General features: G+C 39.2%; 2 protein-coding genes across 8 annotated transcripts in view; one reads left to right on the forward strand and one right to left on the reverse strand.

The window, feature by feature from the left end:
- Nucleotides 1–13200, reverse strand: part of INTS13 (integrator complex subunit 13) — a 33323-nt gene extending 20123 nt beyond the window's left edge. For 2 of the 3 annotated variants that reach the window (XM_045288481.1, XM_004699986.3), the window contains exons 1-6: nucleotides 12805–13199; nucleotides 11681–11916; nucleotides 6867–6941; nucleotides 1578–1780; nucleotides 1113–1193; nucleotides 65–155 (exon numbers count right to left, since the gene is read on the reverse strand). In XM_045288481.1, coding sequence (XP_045144416.1) covers nucleotides 65–155; nucleotides 1113–1193; nucleotides 1578–1780; nucleotides 6867–6941; nucleotides 11681–11905 — 675 coding nt within the window. In that variant the 5' untranslated portion in view covers nucleotides 11906–11916; nucleotides 12805–13199. Of the gene's footprint in view, nucleotides 1–64; nucleotides 156–1112; nucleotides 1194–1577; nucleotides 1781–6866; nucleotides 6942–11680; nucleotides 11917–12804 lie in introns of all 3 variants that reach the window. The other variant, XM_045288480.1, reaches the window with a different exon arrangement.
- Nucleotides 13201–13532: 332 nt separating this feature from the next.
- Nucleotides 13533–20792, forward strand: part of FGFR1OP2 (FGFR1 oncogene partner 2) — a 20465-nt gene continuing 13205 nt past the window's right edge. Inside the window, exons 1-4 of one of the 5 annotated variants that reach the window (XM_045288393.1) lie at nucleotides 13533–13910; nucleotides 17511–17568; nucleotides 18586–18734; nucleotides 20410–20527. In XM_045288393.1, coding sequence (XP_045144328.1) covers nucleotides 18600–18734; nucleotides 20410–20527 — 253 coding nt within the window. In that variant the 5' untranslated portion in view covers nucleotides 13533–13910; nucleotides 17511–17568; nucleotides 18586–18599. The remainder of the gene's footprint in view (nucleotides 13911–17510; nucleotides 17569–18585; nucleotides 18735–20409; nucleotides 20528–20792) is intronic. The other 4 variants (XM_045288391.1, XM_045288390.1, XM_004699988.2 and 1 more) reach the window with 4 other exon arrangements.

Here is a 20792-nt window from a genome sequence, read left to right on the forward strand (position 1 = left end):
CCCCTCTCAATACATATTATTAATAACTCACAATGATATTTTATTTGATTGCTTTCACACTTACCTCTTTTTTAGGACGATCAGACACAAGGCTGTCTTCACCAACTGGGTAGGTATGAATCAGTACTAACTCACACCTCTGAATCTGCATGAGACTTAAAGAAAATCTTCTCACTTAGAATTTAAGGCTACATACCATGTAAAATATTCAGGCAAATGAAAACTACTGAAAGTTTAATACACTAAGATGGTGTATCTCTACAATCAGTAGTTACTGTGATGATAAAAGCCGAAATGTTTATACTGTGGATAACTGCAGCAGTTATGTGAATACTTAATGAACAACTTATACAAATATAATTCAAGTGAAAAATATAATTTTCTGTGTGAATAAAATAAAGGGAAAATTCCAATCATCAATTGTAATTCTCAATGGAAAACTGCTACAGAGAATGTGAATATATTAAGTATTTCTTTTCCTTTTATTATTCTTTAAATAAGTTGCAAAAGACATGACACTTCACTCTAAAACACTTCAACATGCCATACCAAGTGTGAATAGTCTTCATATACATAATGTCATTATCCTACCTCAGAAAATTAATAATAACTCAATCTCATACACAGTCTTCACTGTGACTGTGTGAAGTGTGTCTTTTACAGATTTTGTTAAAAATCCATACATTGCCGTTTTGTTCCCCTAAAGACCTTTCTGGAGTCAGTCTTCTGCCCCATAAGCAAACACTAATATACTTTGTTTTTATAGATTATTCTATTCTGGATGTTTCATATAAACAACGCTTTGAATTGGAATATATTGAATAATCTAGCAACAAGCTGCTTGTTTTATAAATTTAGAGTATGAAAAATTGAGGTATCAAAGCACTTTAAATATGTATATTATTTTACCCTTCTAAACACCTTTTCTTGCAGAAAAGTGTAAAACTGAAAAGTCAAAGAGAAAAATTTTTTTAAGTTGGTAATCACATATCACATTTTTTTTACTAATTTATTGAGGCAGTAGAGAATCCAAGTGAATATTACACTGGATATTATTTTAAAGAAAATACATATAAATATGAATGTACATATTTCATTGAGCTCATACTCACTGATCTGAATTTGCAGCAAGCTTGTTATGTTCATGAATTGTTTCTTGCACACAGTCTTCCAGCATTCGCACATGGCTATCACTACGACAGAAAAACATATATAAAAACACATATAAAACTATGGAATAAACAGTAAGAGAAAGAATTAAAAGCACTATTTGGTTACACTATCTTGTTGCAGACACTAAGATTATTTTTATAAGGACTGCCTTTAGTGCTCACCCCCAATACAAAAAAAAAAGCTCAAAACTAGTGAGAAAAAAGTAATCATATTGGTTTATAAGACAGTTTAAATTATTTTTTAACTGAAAATGATTTAGAATTGAATAAACATAGCCTCAAAATTAAATAACAAAAAGCCACTTAAAACAATTGCTACCACGCTGTCCCAGCTTTTTAAAATAAAAAACCCAACACGATATTTAAATTCCCTAAGTGAAAGAATGATTGTTACTAATGTCTCACCTTTTGGCATTAGTAATGCAAATGATCCGTCCCCTATTTCCAACACGTTCAGCACTCTCCATCAGCTGGGTACGAGCCTCATGCTGGTGCTCTGTAATTTTGCAGAGGGCTTCCACTGCTGCAACTAGACCATGTAGAATACTGCAGCATTCTGGGTCTGCCCTAGGGTTAGGAGGCCCAACGGCAGCTAATGCTGCCATCAGCTAAGTAAACAGGGAAAATTTACTTTGTAATAATATGTGCAACTCAGACAAAATTACACAAGAAAACTACACACTGATGTGGCTTATAAATATAGCTGCGAATGTCCCCTGAACATTACTAATCTGATGCAGCCATCTATAGAAAGATACACCATGACCCAGTGAGATTGTTCTAGAAATGCAAAGTTGGTTTGCAATCTCAAAATCAATTCATGCAATATATCAACAGAAAAAACAAAACCACACTACCATCTTCACAGAGCCAGAAAAAGTATCTAACAAAACTCAACAACTTTCACGAAAAGAAGTGAACTTCCTCCTACGAGTGCATTTACAAAAACATCCACAGCTAACCATATACTAATGGTGACAGACTGGATGCTTTCCCTCTCGGAATAATAAGATAAGGATGTTCCATCTCAACCCTTCTAGTCAATGTTGTGCTGTGTGGTTCTAACCATGGCAATCAGAAAAGAGAAAGAAAAAAAGGCACCCAAATTAAAAAGAAAGTAAAATGATCTCTGCTTATAGATGACACGATCTTATATAAAAACTACTAGAGTAAATGAATTCAGCAAAGTTGCAGGATATAAGATCAATACAGACACATCAATTGTACTTATATTACCTGTAATAAACGAACTAAAAATTAGTCTCACAGAATAAAAATAAACCCACACATTTATACCCAACTGCTTTTCAACCAGGTTTACAAGGCAACTCAATAGAAAAAGAATAATTTCTATCAACAAATGGTGCTAGAACAACTAGATAAGCCAAATGTAAAAGAATAAATTTCAGGAGCCGGTCCCATTACCAACTAAGCGGACAGTACTGAAGCTACAGCTCAGGGAGAGGGACATGTCTGATCAGAGCATACAGGAGCAAACGAAGGGAAAGGAAAAAAGAGTGAAGCACATCCTGGCCCACCAAGCCCTGAGGATGGTATTTCTGCTGAGAGCAGCCAATACACAGCGAGGACCATAGGGCCGGCCCCACCACAAGACACTACGTCCCTCACTGACCCATAGCACTAAGGGGGACAACACTGGAGACACACTGCGGGAATTGTGCCCGATCTGACCCCACCACAGAGAGGTGAAACACTAAGGGCATGCCACAGAACAGCAAGGGGGAGCAGAGCAATGAAGTCCCCAGGGAACACCAAAAATAGACTGTGGGGTCAGGGTGCAGTGCCCCATCAGACTTGAGTGGAAAACACTGGTAATGGTCAACAAATATACCTTAAACTACTTATAGGCTTTTCTTTTTTTGGCATTGGCTTTTTTTGTTGTTTTGTTGTTGTTATTGTTTGATTTTTCTATTGCTGCTTTATTTTGCTCTGTCTTGTGTTTGTGCATGTTATTATCTCTGCATGTCAATCTAGTTAGGCAGGATAAACAAGCGGGAGGAAAAAAAACATCGGGATGATAGTTGTGGGGAGACATGGGAAATGGGGAGACAAAAGGAAAGAAAATGGGTGTTATCAAACCCAGGGACAAGGGAACAACAAGTAACCGAAAATTGATGGCGAGGAGGGTATGGGAAGTCTGGTAGGGCTTGATCAAGGGCAATGTAACCGAGAGGAATTACTGAGATCCAAATGAAGGCTGAACAAGAAGACAAGAAGAAAGTTAAAGGAAATAGAGGAACTAGGAGGCAAAGGACATTTATAAAAATCTAAATATAGGCATGTACATATACAAATATATGACAATGGGGAAATAGATTTATGTACATATATTTATAGGTTGCGTATTAAGGAAGCAGATGGACGTTGGACCTCTACTCAAGTACTCCCTCAACACAAGAACACTTTATTCTAATAACCTGGTATTCTGAGATGCTCAGCTTCCCAAAACGCATCACTAAAGACAAATGTGTGCATGAGCAAATGTGGTGAAGAAAGCTGGTGGTGCCAGGCTATTAAAAATATATAGCGTCTGAGGTCTTAAGGGCTTGAAGATAAACAAGCAGCCATCTAGCTGAGAAACAACAAAGCCCACATGGAAGAAGAACACTAGCCTGTATGATCATGAGATGTCCACGGGATCAGGTATCAGGCAGCAAAGACCCAAACCAAAAAATCATGTCAATGTGAATCAGGGGGGTGGGGAGGAGTGCCGACTGAAGGCCCAAAGCCAATGTGTAAGCAATTGGACATCCCCTTACAGAAGGGTCACGGGGAGAAGACGGGCCAGTCAGGGTGCAGTATAACACCAATGAAACATAGAGCTTTCCTCTGGTTCTTTAATGCTTCCTCACTCTCACTATCGTGATCCCAATTCTACCTTACAAATCTGGCTAAACCACAGCATGTACATGGGTACAGATGAGAGCTGGAAACACAGGGAATACAGGACAGATAAACTCCTTGAATGAATATTGAGAGTAGCCATACCAGGAGGGGAAGGGGAAGGGGAAGGTGGGGGTTAAAGGGGAAACCAATCAGAATGATCTACATATAACCTCCTCCCAGGGGGATGGACGACGATAAGGGGGTAAAGGGAGACATTGGACAGTGCAACATAAAAAAATAATAACTTATAAATTATCAAGGGCTCATGAGGGAGGAGAAAAGGTGAGGAGCTGACACCAAGGGCTCAAGTAGTAAGAAAATGTTTTGAAAATGATGATGGCAACAAATGTACAATGTGCTTGAATTTGTGAAAAGAGTTGTACAAGTTCCCAATAAAATGATTTATATATGAAAAAGTAATAAAGTTCAATCTATCCCTCATACCATATATAAAATTAACTCAAATTACATTAAACGCCTAAATGTCATAGCTAAAATCATAAAAATCTGAGAATATGAAGATAAATCCTTATGACCTCAGATTAGACAAAGGATTCTTTGTTACAAAAACTAAATATAACTTGTATATACTTCATTGAAATTAATTAGTTTTGTGCTTCAAAGGATAAAAGAAAACACAGAATGAGAAAATATTTGCATATCACACCTAATAATTTAACTTGTATCCAGACACAGACCTCTTCCAAGTCAGTAATAAAATACCAATAACCCCATTAAAAACTGAGCAAATGTCTGAATAGACATGTGTTCAGAGGAAATACAGATAGCCAAGAATTCCATGAAAAGATAACTGACAGCATTAGTAATTGAAAAAATGTAAATCAAAACCGCAATGAGATACGACATCATATCCACTAGTATGACTAGATTCCTTATGCGCTTTTAAGATGGCAAAGGGATCAAATTGACAACAGTAACTTGAAAGATTAGATAGCAACCTTCTTGGGAGAGGGCATTTATGTGAATGAAGAAAAAGCAACTCAGAAAAGGAAGCTGAGAACGGCTGCAAAACTGGAAAAATGTAATCAATGTCACTAATATGTACATGAACAAACTGTTTGGTATATGATTTGCTGTGTATATTCTCAACAACAAAGAAACAGACAAAATTTAGAAGAGAAAAGTGTAGCAAATGAGATGTGAATACAAAGAAATCAAACCCCTTGTTCACTGCTAAAGGAAATGTGAAACAATGTAGTCACTCTGAAAAAGTTTTACAGTTCCTCAAAAAGTTCAATAAAAGTTGTATTACACACTGATACCACTTCTATGCACCGAGAGAATAGAAAACATGCAAATGCAAAAATTTTACATCTGCATTTATAAGATTTTATACCATACATAAAAGGTGGAGACAATGAAAACTGACAAGAGGATAAATGAACTGCGCTATATCTAAATATCAGAATAATATCCAGCTATAAAACAAATGAAGTACTGATATAAGCTATGACACGGATGAACTTTGAAAACATGCTAAGTGAAAGAAATCACATATGAAATATCCAGAATCAGATAATCTACAGAAATATAAAGTAAGTAGATTAGAGACTGCTGAAGGAACAGAAAATTGGCCTCCAGGAAGGTCTTCAGGGGAAACTAATCAGATCCAATGGTGATGTTCGGTTATACCTTTAAGATAAAAGGAGCAATGGATGACCCCTTCAGGACCAGTAGTGAGAATGGTGATACCAGGAGGGTGGAGTAGAAAGGGGGAACCGATTACAAGGATCTACATATAACCTCCTCCCTGGTGGACGGACAACAGAAAAGTGGGTAAAGGGAGACATTGGACAGTGTAAGGTATGACAAAATAATAATTTATAAATTATCAAGGGTTCATGAGGGAGGGGGGAGTGGAGAGGGAGGGGAAAAATGAGGAGCTGATGTCAGGGGCTTATGTGGAGAGCAAATGTTTTGAGAATGATGACGGTAATGAATGTACAAATGTGCTTTATACAATTGAGTATGTATGGATTGTGATGAGTTGTATGATTTTAAAAAAAAGATAAAAGGAGCACTGGTGGTGCTGTGGGATAAGCACAGGGCTGCCAAATGAAAAGCTGGTGATTCATACCCACTAGCCTCTGCACAGGTAAAAGATGAAACTGCTCCTGTGAAGATGCACACCTTTCCCCGCCCCACAGTTACCATCAGCCAGAATTGACTCAATAGCAGTGGGTTAGGCACTGGGGTCTTGTGATAAAACTATTGAAAGGTTTTGCAGACACAAAGAAAAGCATAAGAGATATAAGGAAAAATAGTCAAAAAAGGGGTGGGGGAAGAAGTGAATTATAGAAATAAAAAGAATTGTATAAGGAAATTATCACACATATTACCTGTGTACATATAATGTAGATATAAAAATACAAACATGGAATTTTGAAATGACAGAAAATTCTAAGATAACAAATGAGGAAAGGGACTAGGCTAAAGCATATGAGGGGGAGGGGCATAGAGGTAATTCCACATTCACAATAGTAATAAACAGATAAGATGTAAATTGAGAACTCTATAAATAGCAGGAAAAGCATTTTGTTTACAAATAATGGAAATAAATAGCACAATAGCTAAAGAGTTAAAGTTTCCTTCTAATATGTAGGTAAAGAAAGCGTGAAATGGAGATGGCTATTTTTCTTACAATTACATAGCATTCTAAAACAATGTGGAAAACTTGATAAAATCTAAGCATTACAAGAAAAAAAAATTTTTTTACCACATTTAAGCAATTTTCAAAACTGGTTACAACTCAAAACAGAATCATACCTCCTGCAAATTTTGGTCTTCTTGAGTCCAAGAATTTAAGACATGTGCTCCAGAGTCACTCACAATGAAATTCACCTAGATTTCAAAAACAATGTGCATTTAACTCTAATTTCAATTTAATCATCATCATACAGCAAAATAACATGCAATTTCTACTACTCCTTCGTTCATTTTGTAACGACATGAAGGGGCTTCAGCAGAGTACTTGGAAAAATGGAATTTTTCCATGCACTTTAAAAACCTATTTCATTGATATATAATTCACTTACCATACAATTCAATGGTTTAAATATATTAAAGAGTCAAGCAATTAATTTTGGAACATCTTCATTCCTGTACCTATTATAATTGGCTCCCATGCCCCCCCTAATCTCACCTGCTATACCCTGAGGAACCAATCATCTAGTTGCTGGCTCTATGGATTACCTATCCTGGATTTTATGTAAAGAAAATCATCAAAACCCTAAATGCATCTGAAATTGATTATAGTAATGATTGTACAATTCTTCTTGATATGACTGAACTATTGAATCGTGTGATTTGTGGATTGCCTGCCATTAAAATTGTTAAAAAGAAAAAAACCTAAATTACAACAAAACCCAGAAAATCCTTAATACAAAAGAAAGCAGGAGATAATAGAAAATAGAACAAATTTTAAATTGGTCAAAAGCGAAAGTCAATTATAGGTTAAATTTTAACCATCTGCAATAATCCACTTTCCAATGCACTGAGGGCAACACTATTCATATCCCAAGCAATGGTCTGAGAGAGTTCAAGTGAGGCTTAATTCACATGGGACTCTAAAAATGGACTTAGGGCTTTTCATGGTCATCTACAGCCTTCTGTAACATATCTGTGCTCAAAATTTGAGCTCAAACAGTTCCCTCCTCTGATCTTGAATTTTACTGTTTTCAATTCTTGGATCACACGGGCTGATGGGCTTCTTCTGTGTCTACATAGCTGGCACCTCATTTAAATGGCTGCTTGTTTTAAGATAAGCCTCTAAGACCCTAGATACTATTCTTTCTGATAGCCAGGCACCATATCTTTTATCACTTTTTGTTACACACCTCTATCTTCAGTGATTACTTCATGAGGGCAAGTATTGAGCAGGTCCATTTTTATGTACTACTGAAGTCCTCTCATTTAAGCCACGTGCTATTCTTGACACTGAGGATATGAAGAGACAGTGCTGCCTAAAACAATGCTGCTTACTATATAGGGGATGCTGGGGTCTATAAGGGAATGTGGTGAAATAGCCAGTCATGCAGGTAGAATACAAACAAATGGGCAAGAACATTTCAGAGTGAGAAAAACTATGGGGAAAAAACTGTTGACTACTTTACTTTAGATCACGTGATCAGAGTAAGACTCTGGAGGTGGCAACTCAGGGGAATTCCAATTGTTGAAAGGAAAATAACTGTGGAAAAAGCTGGTGTCAGAGAAATCCACATAAAAGGAAAGCAAATAAAAGGCCCTCTACACATGTACCAGAAATAGAAAGGTCAGAGCACATAGAAGGGTAGGCTATAAGCTCAAACAGGAAGTAGCCATACTATATCTATGACAACAGAAATCCACATTATGGGTTTAGACTTTTTAATACTATCAGCTAAGAAAATGGTGGTAAGGAATTGTGATAGGTAGGTTTATTGTACCAACCTGGCCAAAAGGAACATGTGGGATTACAAAGGTCACAGTTTGATTGGAGAATAAAGAGATAAATGGCTCAGCAAGACCTGCCGCTCTCTCTTGTTCTCTGGTGATCTGGCCAGCGTGAAGCTGCTTTAGCTAGTTCTTGGCCTCAATTTGTGAGCCACACTACCTGTGGGACAGCCAGCCCGTCGCTAAGAGCTTGAGGTTCCTTGGAGACCTGCTTCACCCTGCTGCTGATGCATACATCGCTTGAGCTTGAGGCTGGTGGATCCTGTCGTCTTGCATTGCTTCAGTTGTCTTGCATTTCTTGAGTTAAATATCCCATCAGGCCTGCTTAACTAAGTTCCTGAGCTGCTGACTGTTGGTGACCCATCCTGCTGTTTGCTGCCTGTGGGCAGACTGACTCTTGACTGCAATGCCCCAGGGAAGACTCAGCTGTCTGTTTCCTTGACCTTGGGCCCAGCATGCTATGAGAGTTGAAGGACTTCCAGTTTACTAACTGTTACAGAGAAGTGAGTTGAACTGAGCCCTCTGTACTGCTGTGTGGATTAATTAGCTGTCATATTCTTTCATGCTGTATAAATCTATCCATATATCTATATCTACATATAATAAGTATGCTGGTTTTGTTTCTCTTAAAAACCCTGCCTAACACAGGAACATATTAGAAAATATAAGAAATAACTATTTTCCATTTTGGGAGAAGGATGACATTTATTTCCCCTGGTATATAAGTTGCAGTCAAAATCATTTTTCCTAACATGTATGAAATACCAATTTTTCCTTCCCAAAGGAATGAATTGAAAAGTGGTCTCTCTTACAGTTCATCTGCCGGATTTATTTTACAAGCTACTTTACTTACAATGCTTCATTTAAATCTTACAACAACCATAGAAAGTAGGTGTTATGCTGATGAGGACAGTACCGCCCCCCCAAAAAAACAGAAAATTTTTTTCAAAGCTATATATTTACATTTTTTTACAAAACAACTTTATGACCTTAAAGTACTCTTCATTAGACTTAATACATTTGTCAAATCTATGATTCCATTCTTGTAAACATTTTTCAACCTCATCTGTTTGGGTGGCTGACAGCACCACCCTCCTTTTTTCATTCACCTCTTCTACGTCATCAAATCACTGTCCTTTCCTGTCCCTCTTCAATATTGGAAACAAAAAGAAGCCTCACAGAGCAAGGTCTGTGGTGAGTAAGGTGCATAGGGCAAAGGAGGCAAACTGGTGCACTGAGATGGCTGCATGAGCAGGTGCATTGTCATGTCCCCATCTGCCACAAATCAAGCCTTTTTAGTCATACATTGTTACACAATCTTTTCAGAACTTCTAACCATAAATTTGATCAATAGTCTGACCTGGTGGAACAATCTCCAAACGTACTACATGTGGACATTTTCATCCAGAATGAGGTTTGTCATCAACCAACATTTCACTTTTAAAAAAATGAGAACATCACTCATACACTTGAGTTTTTCCCAAGCGGGAAACAAAATTTTACAGCACAAGCTGGCCATCACAAAAAATGAGGTTCGAGCAGAAAACTTTAACGAAAAAATTCACTGTGACCAGAGGGAACCTTCCCAGGCAATGCCACTGGGTGCACTAACTCAGAGGGAGTTGCTAGATGCTTGCCTGGGAGAGGGATGGGATTGCTGCATACTACGAATCTGCCTAGCAACACATTTTTCCAGTTTTGGGGGGGTACCCCCTCGTATATAGGAAGAAACCTAAGTTTTGAAAAGAGATCACACTTGTTAGCTAAAGAAGTAACTATTTAACCCAAAGCCTGTGTCTTAAATCCCTTTAAGAATAGTATCCTCACTTTATTTGCTAATCTATACAAAATATGGGACTCCACTTAATCCTGTTAGTTGATTCCAACTCATTGTAACCCTACAGGGCAGAAAACGCTTTAAGAATCACAGCTCTTAACCAGAACCAACCAACCAAAGCCATTGCCAATCAATCCAACTCACAGAGACACTACAGGGCACAGTAGAGCCACCTCATAGGGATTTCAAAGGCTGAAATTTTTATAGACACGGACTACCACATCTTTCTACAACCTAACGGCTTCTGAGTAAAAGCTGAGTACTTAACCACTGTGCCACAAAGACTAAAATTAGTGGCATGTTATCAGACTCTGTTCAACCCAGCCTCACTGTTACTGCCCTACCTATGCCAGTCTGGCTAGCTCCCAGCCTATTCCTGCTGTTAATTGCAGGTGTGCAGAATAGAACTACTCCATAGGGTTTTCAAACTGTGACCTTTCAGAAGCAGATCGCTAGGAACATCAATCAAGGTGTCCTTGAGTGGGTTCAAAACATTTTCATCTAGTAGGACTTAACCACTTGCACCACCCAGGAATTCTGGTGCCAGCCTAGGCTGCTCCAAATGAAAACCAAGTCAATCACCTACTGTGGTTATCCAAATGAGTAATCCAAGTTACAACTTTGGAGATCTTAAAGCTGAAAGGTAACTTTAATACTGAGAACTTCTATCGATCTTCAATTTCTCTTATAATTGATAAAAAACAATTTCCACTTAGCATTTTTAAGAGCATTTTTTTGGTAATATCAAATACTGCCCCAGTTTAGAATATATTTGCTAAAACTACAACCAAGTCTACTTGGGTTCAAATTCTGTCTCTGTCTTTACCTAGCAATGTAATGCAGGCATGTTTCCTATCATCTCCTTGGCTCAGTCTCTGCATCTCCAAAGTGGAAGAAATAAACACAAGGTCAATATTCAGCTGGTTTGTGTCAGCACAAAGTGATTGTAGCCAACATCTCTTCTGCTAGGGCTATTGACAGTTCCCAGTAGTCAATGCCTATTCCATACTGGTTGTGACATATTTTGACTGCCTTACCAATTACAGTACATCACAGAAAGGAGTAAATAAATATAAAGCACTTTAGAATATGTCTGCAGCTGTAAGTGCTCAGTATTTGTTAGCTGTTATTACTGGTCCTAACATAATACACTAACTCCAATGGGGAGTTCTACACAATATGTCTTAAAAGTATGAAACAACCTGTTGTAAGTCAAATCTATAACAAATTCTTATTTTTTAAAAATAAATTTAACCTTTAAGTACATCCCCCAAGTCATGGTTTTGCTTGTAGTTCAGACTTAAATACTCACCAGCTTTTTGAAAGGAAATATATCATACATTATTCTACAATACTCCATAGACGATTCTACTGAGCAAGTCCACAGTGATTTAGAGATGGGGGCCAAAGGGATGATTCCTTGGGTCCTATTCTTCACCAGCATATCAAACTCGACATGCTGTCTGCATGATTCTGCCATGTAAGGGCAGTGATCCACAACAAACACAGTTTTATGAGATTCAGAAAAAATCTTCATTTTGTTCTAACCTGTAAGGGGATATATATATTAGATGAATGTGTTTAACATAACATCTAGTATCTTAAATGATCTGCAATTAATTCTTTCCTCAGGATTTGGTAGGGGACATGAATTATCCATGTTCAAAGAAATGTATCCAACAAAGAACAAGATTTAGTGGCGTCAAGAACAAAAGGTATCAATTCCAGAGAGGCTCGAACACGTATTGAGCTGTCTCCCTCCTAGGCACAGGCAAAGTTTGAGTCCATACATTTGATTTTGCCTTTGAATAGACATTAAGTTGTTAGACAACCACATTTTTAGATATAATATTTAATTCCCTTTTATAACGCCAAGCGAACGACAAATACTCTCCAAAGTACACTTTTGATGTTCCTTGCTAACTGACACTAATCACACAAACTGACGGAAACTAAGCCAAGCCAGCTTTCAGGTGCTTTTGTCCACAGAAAGGTTTCAAGACTTCTGAGAAAGGGTGGAGGGGAAACGAACAAGAAAGAGAAGTGACAGTAAAAGCCCCAAACAGTTAACTCTACGCTGACTGCACGTCAGGTCTTCTCATTAAGATTAAGGACCTAAGTCACACCCTCCCCTTATAGCAAAAGTTCTTTGCTACCATCTCGTTGCTAGGAAGGAGGCGCTTTTAAAACTTTAAAAACCGCATAGGGTATTCCCTTGCTTCGCCAATAAAATCTGACACTGAATAGACAATTCACATCCGAAAAGCACACGGTTAGCAGCCGTATCCATCTATTTTCAACTTTGACTTTCAAATGCATTTCCCCAACATGCAAAAACTCTTTAAGAAGCCGTCTAGATACACTTTGCAGGGGAGGGGAGGCGCGGACGGAACAAGGTGAGCGGATGGGAGCACCTCAGGATCGAGGTTAGCTTACTTTCGAGGCTGGTCCTGCAATGAAAACGAAGAAGCTACGGGCCGCAGTCTCTAGAAAGGCTGCTGGCAGTGTGGCTACGGTCAGTGCACAATCACCAGTGCCTGGTACCAAGGACCGGGGGCTGTGTGTCCCCGCTCATCGCCTTGCACACCGCTCCTTCCCAGGCTTCCGAAATGCAGGCGCGCGCGCGTGCGCACGAACACACAAACGCTCACACACTCGAGATCGCGCGTGCGCACTGTGCGCTCCGTGAACCCCGCCGAGCTTCCCCTTCCCCCGAGTGGGCCAGCCGCTCAGGTCGCTGACAGGAAGAGGGCGGAGCCGGGGGAGGGATAAAGCCTTCGGCCCTCAAGGTTTTCTTCCTGCTAACTTTCCCAGCCACCCAGTGAGATAAAAGACCTGAAAGCTCTAATTCCCCCACCCGGACCCCGAGAGGTTATTCTCAGTCGTAACACCCTCTCACACTATACGGAGGACCCTCCCACCCCGCCTCCCTTCCTCCGTCTCTCCGCCCAGGCTGGCTTCCCGAACCCTCGCGAGGCTTTGCGAGACCACGCGAAGGGCTGGGAGTGGATAAGTGAGGAGGGATGTCGCAGGGACCCGCCCCCACCTCTTGCGTAAGTCGGCGAGGCAAGGCAAACAAATCCCTCGACTCGACTCGACCCGACCCGACCCGACCCGACGACCGCCCGGGGAGGAAATATCGCGAGGTTGGGGTGCTCACGGAGCGCTTCTCCGAGGAGGCATTCCCGGGGCGATGCCGGGGCTCCGCTCGGGCCCCGGGCCACTGCCTCTGTGGTAACTCTCTCCGCTTCTCTGTCAGCTTGCTGAGGGAGCTGGACAGGTGCGCGACATCTCTGCCCCGCAGGTCTCCGTGGATAAAGGCAGCGAGTCCTCAGCTTCCACAGCTGGCGGCTGCGGGCACTGAAACGGGAGTGAGTGAAACGAATTCCGGAAAGGGAGCCGAAGGCCTGTCGGTCGCTCGCACTAGAAGCCGGATTTCCTCTCCCTGCCTTCAGCTTGGGGCTCCTCTGGGCGGAACTAAGGTGCAGCAAGAAAGTGTTTAATGGGAAACCTTGGCCCTGTAAATAGCCTGTGAATATTCTGTGCGTATCTCTTCTTTCCCTTTTTTTTTAAACCGGGGAGCTCACACTTGCGGGGAGGGCGAGTTGGGCTGCAGGAAAGAGGGACTCGTTATAAATGACCGCTTTGTAGCTTTGGACGTGGATAACTGTTCCCTCTTTCTACAAAATATCTTCCAAGTTTCTCTTGGATAAATCGAACCTCTTTCTTGAAACTGCCCACCAAGGGCTACTAGCTGTCATCTCCTTGTCTTCCTGTCCTTCTCTGATAGCGATACCAGTATCCGTCCTGCTGTCCACACCAGAACCCCAGTCTGGTCACTTACCTGGCACCACGTCTTCTTCCACCACTATTACTACCCTTGCAGCCCACCCCACCATCCCTCATTTCTTTCAGCAGCATTACCATTCTGCGATGCAACTTTTTGGGTTGTTTGTTTGTTTGTATCTCTCCCTGGTTTAAACGCTTTCAGTAATATGTTGCTGACGGACTCAAGTCCTAATTGTTAAGCATACCGCTTAGGGCCATTTACAATCTGTTCCAGTCCATTTTACAAGTTTAGCCCCTTCTTGTGTCTGCATATCCAACCATTACCAGGTTTCGGTTGTTGCCCCAAACATGCCATGCACTGCATTTGCACAACTCTGCCATTGTAAACACTGCACCATTTCCGCTTTAAATTCCAAGACCCATTTCATAGCTGTAGTCCTCTCAGACTCCCTAAGATGACATTGATGACACTTGCCACATGCCCCTAGAAACATGGTAGCTATGCATCATTTATCAGGTTGCATTATTTGTTCATGTCTGATCTGCTTCCTGCCAATTGGAGCTTGGGGCTGTAATCATATCTTATTCATCGTGGTAACTAAAGCGAGGCCGGTACTTGGCACTTGGCACACATTACTTATATTTACATAGGTATACTTATTGAAAATGTAATAGTTGTGAGATATTTACCTTGGGAATTCTTCCCTAAAACTCAACGGTCTTAGAGTCAACGTCAATTCATATCCCTCACCCCACTCCAGGACTGGATAGACTGCCCCACTGGGGTTCCAAGACAGGAGTAGAAGCCTTGTCATTCTGAACTGCTGACTTGTGGGTAGCAGCCCAACATGTAACCATTAAGCTACCATGGCCCATTGGGAGTCCTCTGGCTCACTGCCATTGAGTGGATGCCCCCTCGTAGCCACCCTAGAGGACAGGGTACAACTACCCCTGTGAGTTTCAGAGACCAACTCTTTCCAGGCGTAGAAAGCCCCACCTTTTTCACGCAATGACTGGTGGTTTCAAACTGCTGACCTGACAGTTAGCAACCCAGTGCAGAACCACTACACCACCAGTGCCCCTTTGGGAAGTAAAATTTTAGATCCAGAACTTTGGATACTGGCTTAGAAGCACTGACATTTTCTGAATATGAAAAACACTGCGCCCCAACACAAATAATTTTACTTTTAGTATCCATATATTGAAATTATACTAAATGGCAAAAATACGATTTTAAAATTATTTTTATTTTATTACACTAGTTAATGCTCCATGTTTGAAAGCTAGTGGGCATGTGTGGGGAAACAATGTTTTAGGTTACAAGCAATGGTTGAATGTGCATTCCTTGGCCCTTAGATTAGAACTCACTGGTGCAGGTTATTAGCTCCTTCTCGAATTGTTGTACCTCTTTGAACATACTCGGGTTTCTGTGCAGTTACACTGAGCCACGATTCTAAGAGAGTGTATATAATTTTTTTTTAAATTAATCTTCCAGTGCCCTTCCAAAATTTTGTCTTCAACTTTAAAATTTTATTTTCTTTGTAAAGCTGCACATAGGTATATTGCACCATTTTCAAAGAATGACATTTTTCTGTGATTTCAAATACATACAATGATGTATCTGAAAAGTGGGGTTTTTTTGTGTATGATCATGTGTCAGCTAATATTACCTATTATTTAACATTAGAAACTCTTGCCTAAACAACCCAAGAAAACATTTTAAACTGAACTAGATTTTTGGCCCTTAAAAGACACATCTATGGTGAATCAGTGGTCACAATATAGCTGTATAGTTTCAGCTGTGTGATGCAAGATTTATGGATACAGGGACAAGAGAAGTGACTTGAATTTCTGCAAATTTTTCTTAACCAAAATAAAAAAATTAAGCAGCTGGCAATTGCTGTCTTACGTGGGCCATGACTTTTCTTTCATCAGCAGCAGAATGTTCTCAGCCCTGTGCCAGAAATCTGACTGCTTTGGATTGGCAAGTGGGCGAGAACGCAGCTAGTGGAGCAAAAGCAAAGAACTCTGGTTTAAAAAAAAAAATTTGTAAATTGAAACTCTGTAAGAAATAATGTAGGTAAATATACTGTGAGTCATTAAGACAGACCATTGAGCTGATGCCAAATCATGACCATAGGACAGAGTTTTTGAGACTGTAAATCTTTTTTAGAGCAAAAAAAAATCTCATCTTTCACAGGGTAGCTAGTAGATTCGAACTGCAGACTTTGCAGTGAGCAGCCCAACACTTAACCAGCTAGCTATACCATCAGGGCTTCTCCTACTACAAATATAGGTAGATACATTTAGTATAGGAGTCTTTATAATTTAAAACTGGTCAGTTTTCCAATGGCCAAAACCGGAGGGGAAAGTCAGAATGGATTTCAAAACAGCTAGTGGAGTGAATGCATATTATTACCTTGTTACATGCCGTCTGGCTAGTTCAAACTCTTAGCAACCCTGTGTGTGGCAGAAGGAAAAACTGGATCCAGTTCTGCTCTGTTCGCACAATCACTGCCATGTTTGGGCCCATTGTTACAGCTACTGTGTTAACCCATCTCATGGAGCGTTGTCCTCTTTTTTGCTGGCCCCCTACTAAGTGTGATGTCCTTCTCCAAGGCCTAGGCCCCACCCCTGATAACATGTTGGAATCACCCGATGGCAGTGGGTTTGGTTTTTTTTTTTAGTTTTGAGGTAGGTGTGGTCCGAAGCTCCTCTGTGAGTGACAAAGTCCAGTCACTGGGGGGAAATTCCAAACATTTAGCAAGTACTTTCCATGAGTTAGAGGAAAAGACCAGATTCTTTTTTTTTTTTTAATCATTTTATTAGGGGCTCATACAACTCTTATCACAATCCATACACACATCAATTGTGTAAAGCGCATTTGTACATTCATTGCTCTCATCATTCTCAAAACATTTCGTCTCCACTTAAGCCCCCAGCATTAGGTCCTCATTTTCCCCCTCCCTCCCCACTCCCCCCTCCCTCATGAGCCCTTGATAATTTATAAATTATTTTGTCATATATCTTGCCCTGTCCGATGGAAAGACCAGATTCCTTTCATGTTTGTGTAAATAAATGTATGATGCTCTTGGAAGAATCCATTAGGATTCTGTGCCAGTTAATCTTGCCTACGTCCAGGGATTCTGGGAGCATAGCGGTTTTTTGTTGTTGTTGTTGTTACTGTTTTTCAGTGCATAACTTGTCAATTTACAGAGTATCAATTTTCTAATGTCTAGATGTATAGGAGCCTCACTCCATTTTGGAAGCTGATCCTATTGATTAAGTTAGTAAATGTTAGATTAAAGGGAAAAGAAGTCTTTTGACAGAAGTCCCAAATTTATCATTTACAGGTTGGGTCCTAGAACTATTAGAGATTTCCATTACTGGACTTGTTCTGTTAAAACCAAGGTAAATATAGTTGTTTACTTTCTCTTATCTTTTACAATTTGCACTAAACTCTCAAATTGGTCCTTTATTCTTTCACAACAAAGTACTTTTTACTTTGCAACTAACTTTTTTTCTATTTCTAAATTCTTTTTTACTAATTACAAGCCCTTGTACTTGTTTCTGCTTTAAAAACAACTGTAAACTTTCACTCTGAAGTGCCTGTTCTTCGTTGTGGGATATAAACAAGAAAGCTGTGCTGTCCCGTGAAAGTGTAGAGGTAGGTCAGGGCTCCGTTGGGCACTAATGTCTCCTGTGGAGCCATGGTAGTGGTGTGGCTACGTGTTTGTTGGTCTGCGATTCCCATGGTCAGCCTTTCAACACCACCAGCAATTCTGAGAAAGACGGGCTTTCTAGTCCTGTAAGCAGTTACAGGCTTGGGAACTCACAGTAGATCACTATACGTCAGCTTTGACCAAATGGCAGAGAATTTGGTTTTTTGGAATGTCTCCTTTGCAGCAGTATCTTTGGACAGAGTTTGGATTGTTGTCCCGTGTTTTAGTCAGTATGAGACATTGGTGGCAATATTTACAAATACTCTTCTCTGTATTCTGTATTCTGAGATTCTGCTCCCAGATCTTAAAATAGAGGTCCTTTTGGTTTTTTTATCTACACAGCTAGAAATTGTATTCATTTCCAGCTTGCTAACCTTCTTAAAGGTCTCTAGAGATACCTAAGCACCTACTAACTATTTTCTAACTGGGCAATTTTACATCTTACTCTTTTCTGATTAAATCCCCTATTTCAAATTAGAACCCATTTATAAAAACAGATTCTCTTTGCTTCGGCTCTATAGTTTACCCCAGAGCACTGTTTAAAACCTCGTTGTAAGTCTACTTTTTTCATCTTTATTTTGTTTGCAATTCTAAGTCTTTGTTTAACCATAAATGAAAAGCTTCTAATATTGCCTATGTTAATATGAAACTAATGTATTATGGCATGTTAATTTCACTTGAGTCTTGACTTTAATTTTAATCATAGGTAGCCCTTCAGAAATGAGTTGCACAATTGAGAAGGCACTTGCTGATGCTAAAGCTCTTGTTGAAAGACTGAGAGATCATGACGATGCAGCAGAATCTCTTATTGAGCAAACTACAGCTCTCAACAAGCGAGTAGAAGCAATGAAACAGGTTTGGTTTTCTTGTTTATTTAATAATAGCAGTCAGTGATACTGATACATATTTCTTGAATCATGAACTTCTGCTTAATTATTGTCTAGTTATCTTTTCAGTTTCTCTGAAATGTAAAAGTGGCTTATTTGCATATTACAATTATACTTTAGGACATGGTTTTCTTATGTTCAGATGATACATGAAGGAACTTCAAAAAAAGGTGAAAGATAATGGAATTTTTCCACCAGCTTTTTGAAGCTCCCTTGTCTGCATGTGTGTGTGTGTGGGGGGGATATTTAATCTGTAAAATTGACTACTTATTTTCTTAATAGATAGGCATTTGAGTTTAGAAAATAAATGAATTTGTTAGGACTGGTGTAGTGGATTAAGCATTGGGTTGCTAACTAAAAGGTTAATGGTTCAATCCAACCAGCTACTTTGTGGGAGAAAAATGAGGCAATTTTCTCCCATAGATTTACAGCCTTGGAAACTCCAAGGAACAACATCAGTTCTATCAAGCATATTTGTACATATGTTGCCATCATTCTTTCCTAGACATTTACTTTCTTTTGAGCCTTTGGTATCATCTCTTCTTTTTTCCTAAACCCCCACCTCCCCCACATACTGCTTTTAATGCATCTATTGGAAATTGAGTTTGGTGTGTGAAGTAACAACCAGCCATGTTGTAATGGATGCATTACTAATGGACTTTTGAACATAAATATAATTTTAAACTTATATTTCTATTTTGTTTTAAAGAGAGAACTATAACACTAAATAAATTTGCCCTTCTGTTGCAAATGTTCTAACTTATCGATATATAATCCACATACTATAATATTCACCCTTATATGCAATTTTTTATTTACTATATGCACAAGATTGTACAGCCATAATCACTGCCTTGTTCTAGAATGTTTTCATCTCTCCCCCTCCTGTTCCTATTTTCAGTCACTCTTTATTCTGCCTACCCATGATCCTTGGCAACCACTGATCTTTCTATATAGAATTGTCTGGCTTTTTACACATAGCATAATGTTTTTAAAGCTAATTCAAGCTGTATCATATGTTAGTATTCTCTATTTCTAATGGCTGAAGAACATCCCATTGTATGGATACACATTTTGTTTATCCATTGATTAGTTGATGGACATTTGAGTTTTTCCACCTTTTGATATTTATGATTAATATTTCTGTGAACATTCATGTACAGAGTTTTTTTGAGAACAGGTTTTTAGTTCTCTTTGGTTTATGCCTAGGAATAGAATTGCAGATTATATGGTAGCTCTTGAATTGAAATTTTTGAGGCACTTTCAAACTCTTTGCCAAAGCAGCTACAACCATTCCCACCACGAGAGTATAGGATTCCAGTTTCTCTTTAACCTTGCCACACTTGGTACTGTTTTTATTTTTAATGATAGCCCTCTTAGTGGTTGTCCATAAAAATCTTGTTGCATTGATCTACATTTTCCTAATACCTGATGCGGATGAGTATCCTCATGTACTTTCTGGCCATTTGTGTATCTTTGAACAAATGTCTGTTCATATCATTTTCCCATCTTCTAATTGGGTTGTTTGGTTTTTTTATTGTTAAACTATGAGTTCTTTATATAATCTTGATACTAGACCTATTCAAGATACATAATTTGTAAATATTTTCCCCCCCAAAATGTTTTTGTAATCTTTTTATTAGTACCAGGAAGAAATTCAAGAACTTAATGAAGTCGCAAGACATCGGCCACGATCCACATTAGTTATGGGAATCCAGCAAGAAAACAGACAAATCAGAGAATTACAACAGGAAAACAAAGGCAAGCTATATAATCACTGATTATAGCAAATCAAATGAAAACTCTAATCTGCAGTTTACAATTTACATGAGCAGACTCCTTTTTATTTATTTATTTAGTTAGTTAGTTAGTTAGTTATTTTAACATTTTATTGGGGGCTCATACAACTGTTATCCCAATCCATACACACATCAATTGTGTAAAGGGCATTTGTACATCGTTTCTCAAAACATTTTCTCTCCACTTAAACCCCCGACATTAGGTCCTCATTTTCCCCTCCCTCCCC

This window comes from Echinops telfairi, unplaced genomic scaffold, assembly GCF_000313985.2.
Source record: "Echinops telfairi isolate 266 unplaced genomic scaffold, ASM31398v2 ScPeMD7_21;HRSCAF=78, whole genome shotgun sequence".
Lineage (NCBI taxonomy): Eukaryota > Metazoa > Chordata > Mammalia > Afrosoricida > Tenrecidae > Echinops > Echinops telfairi.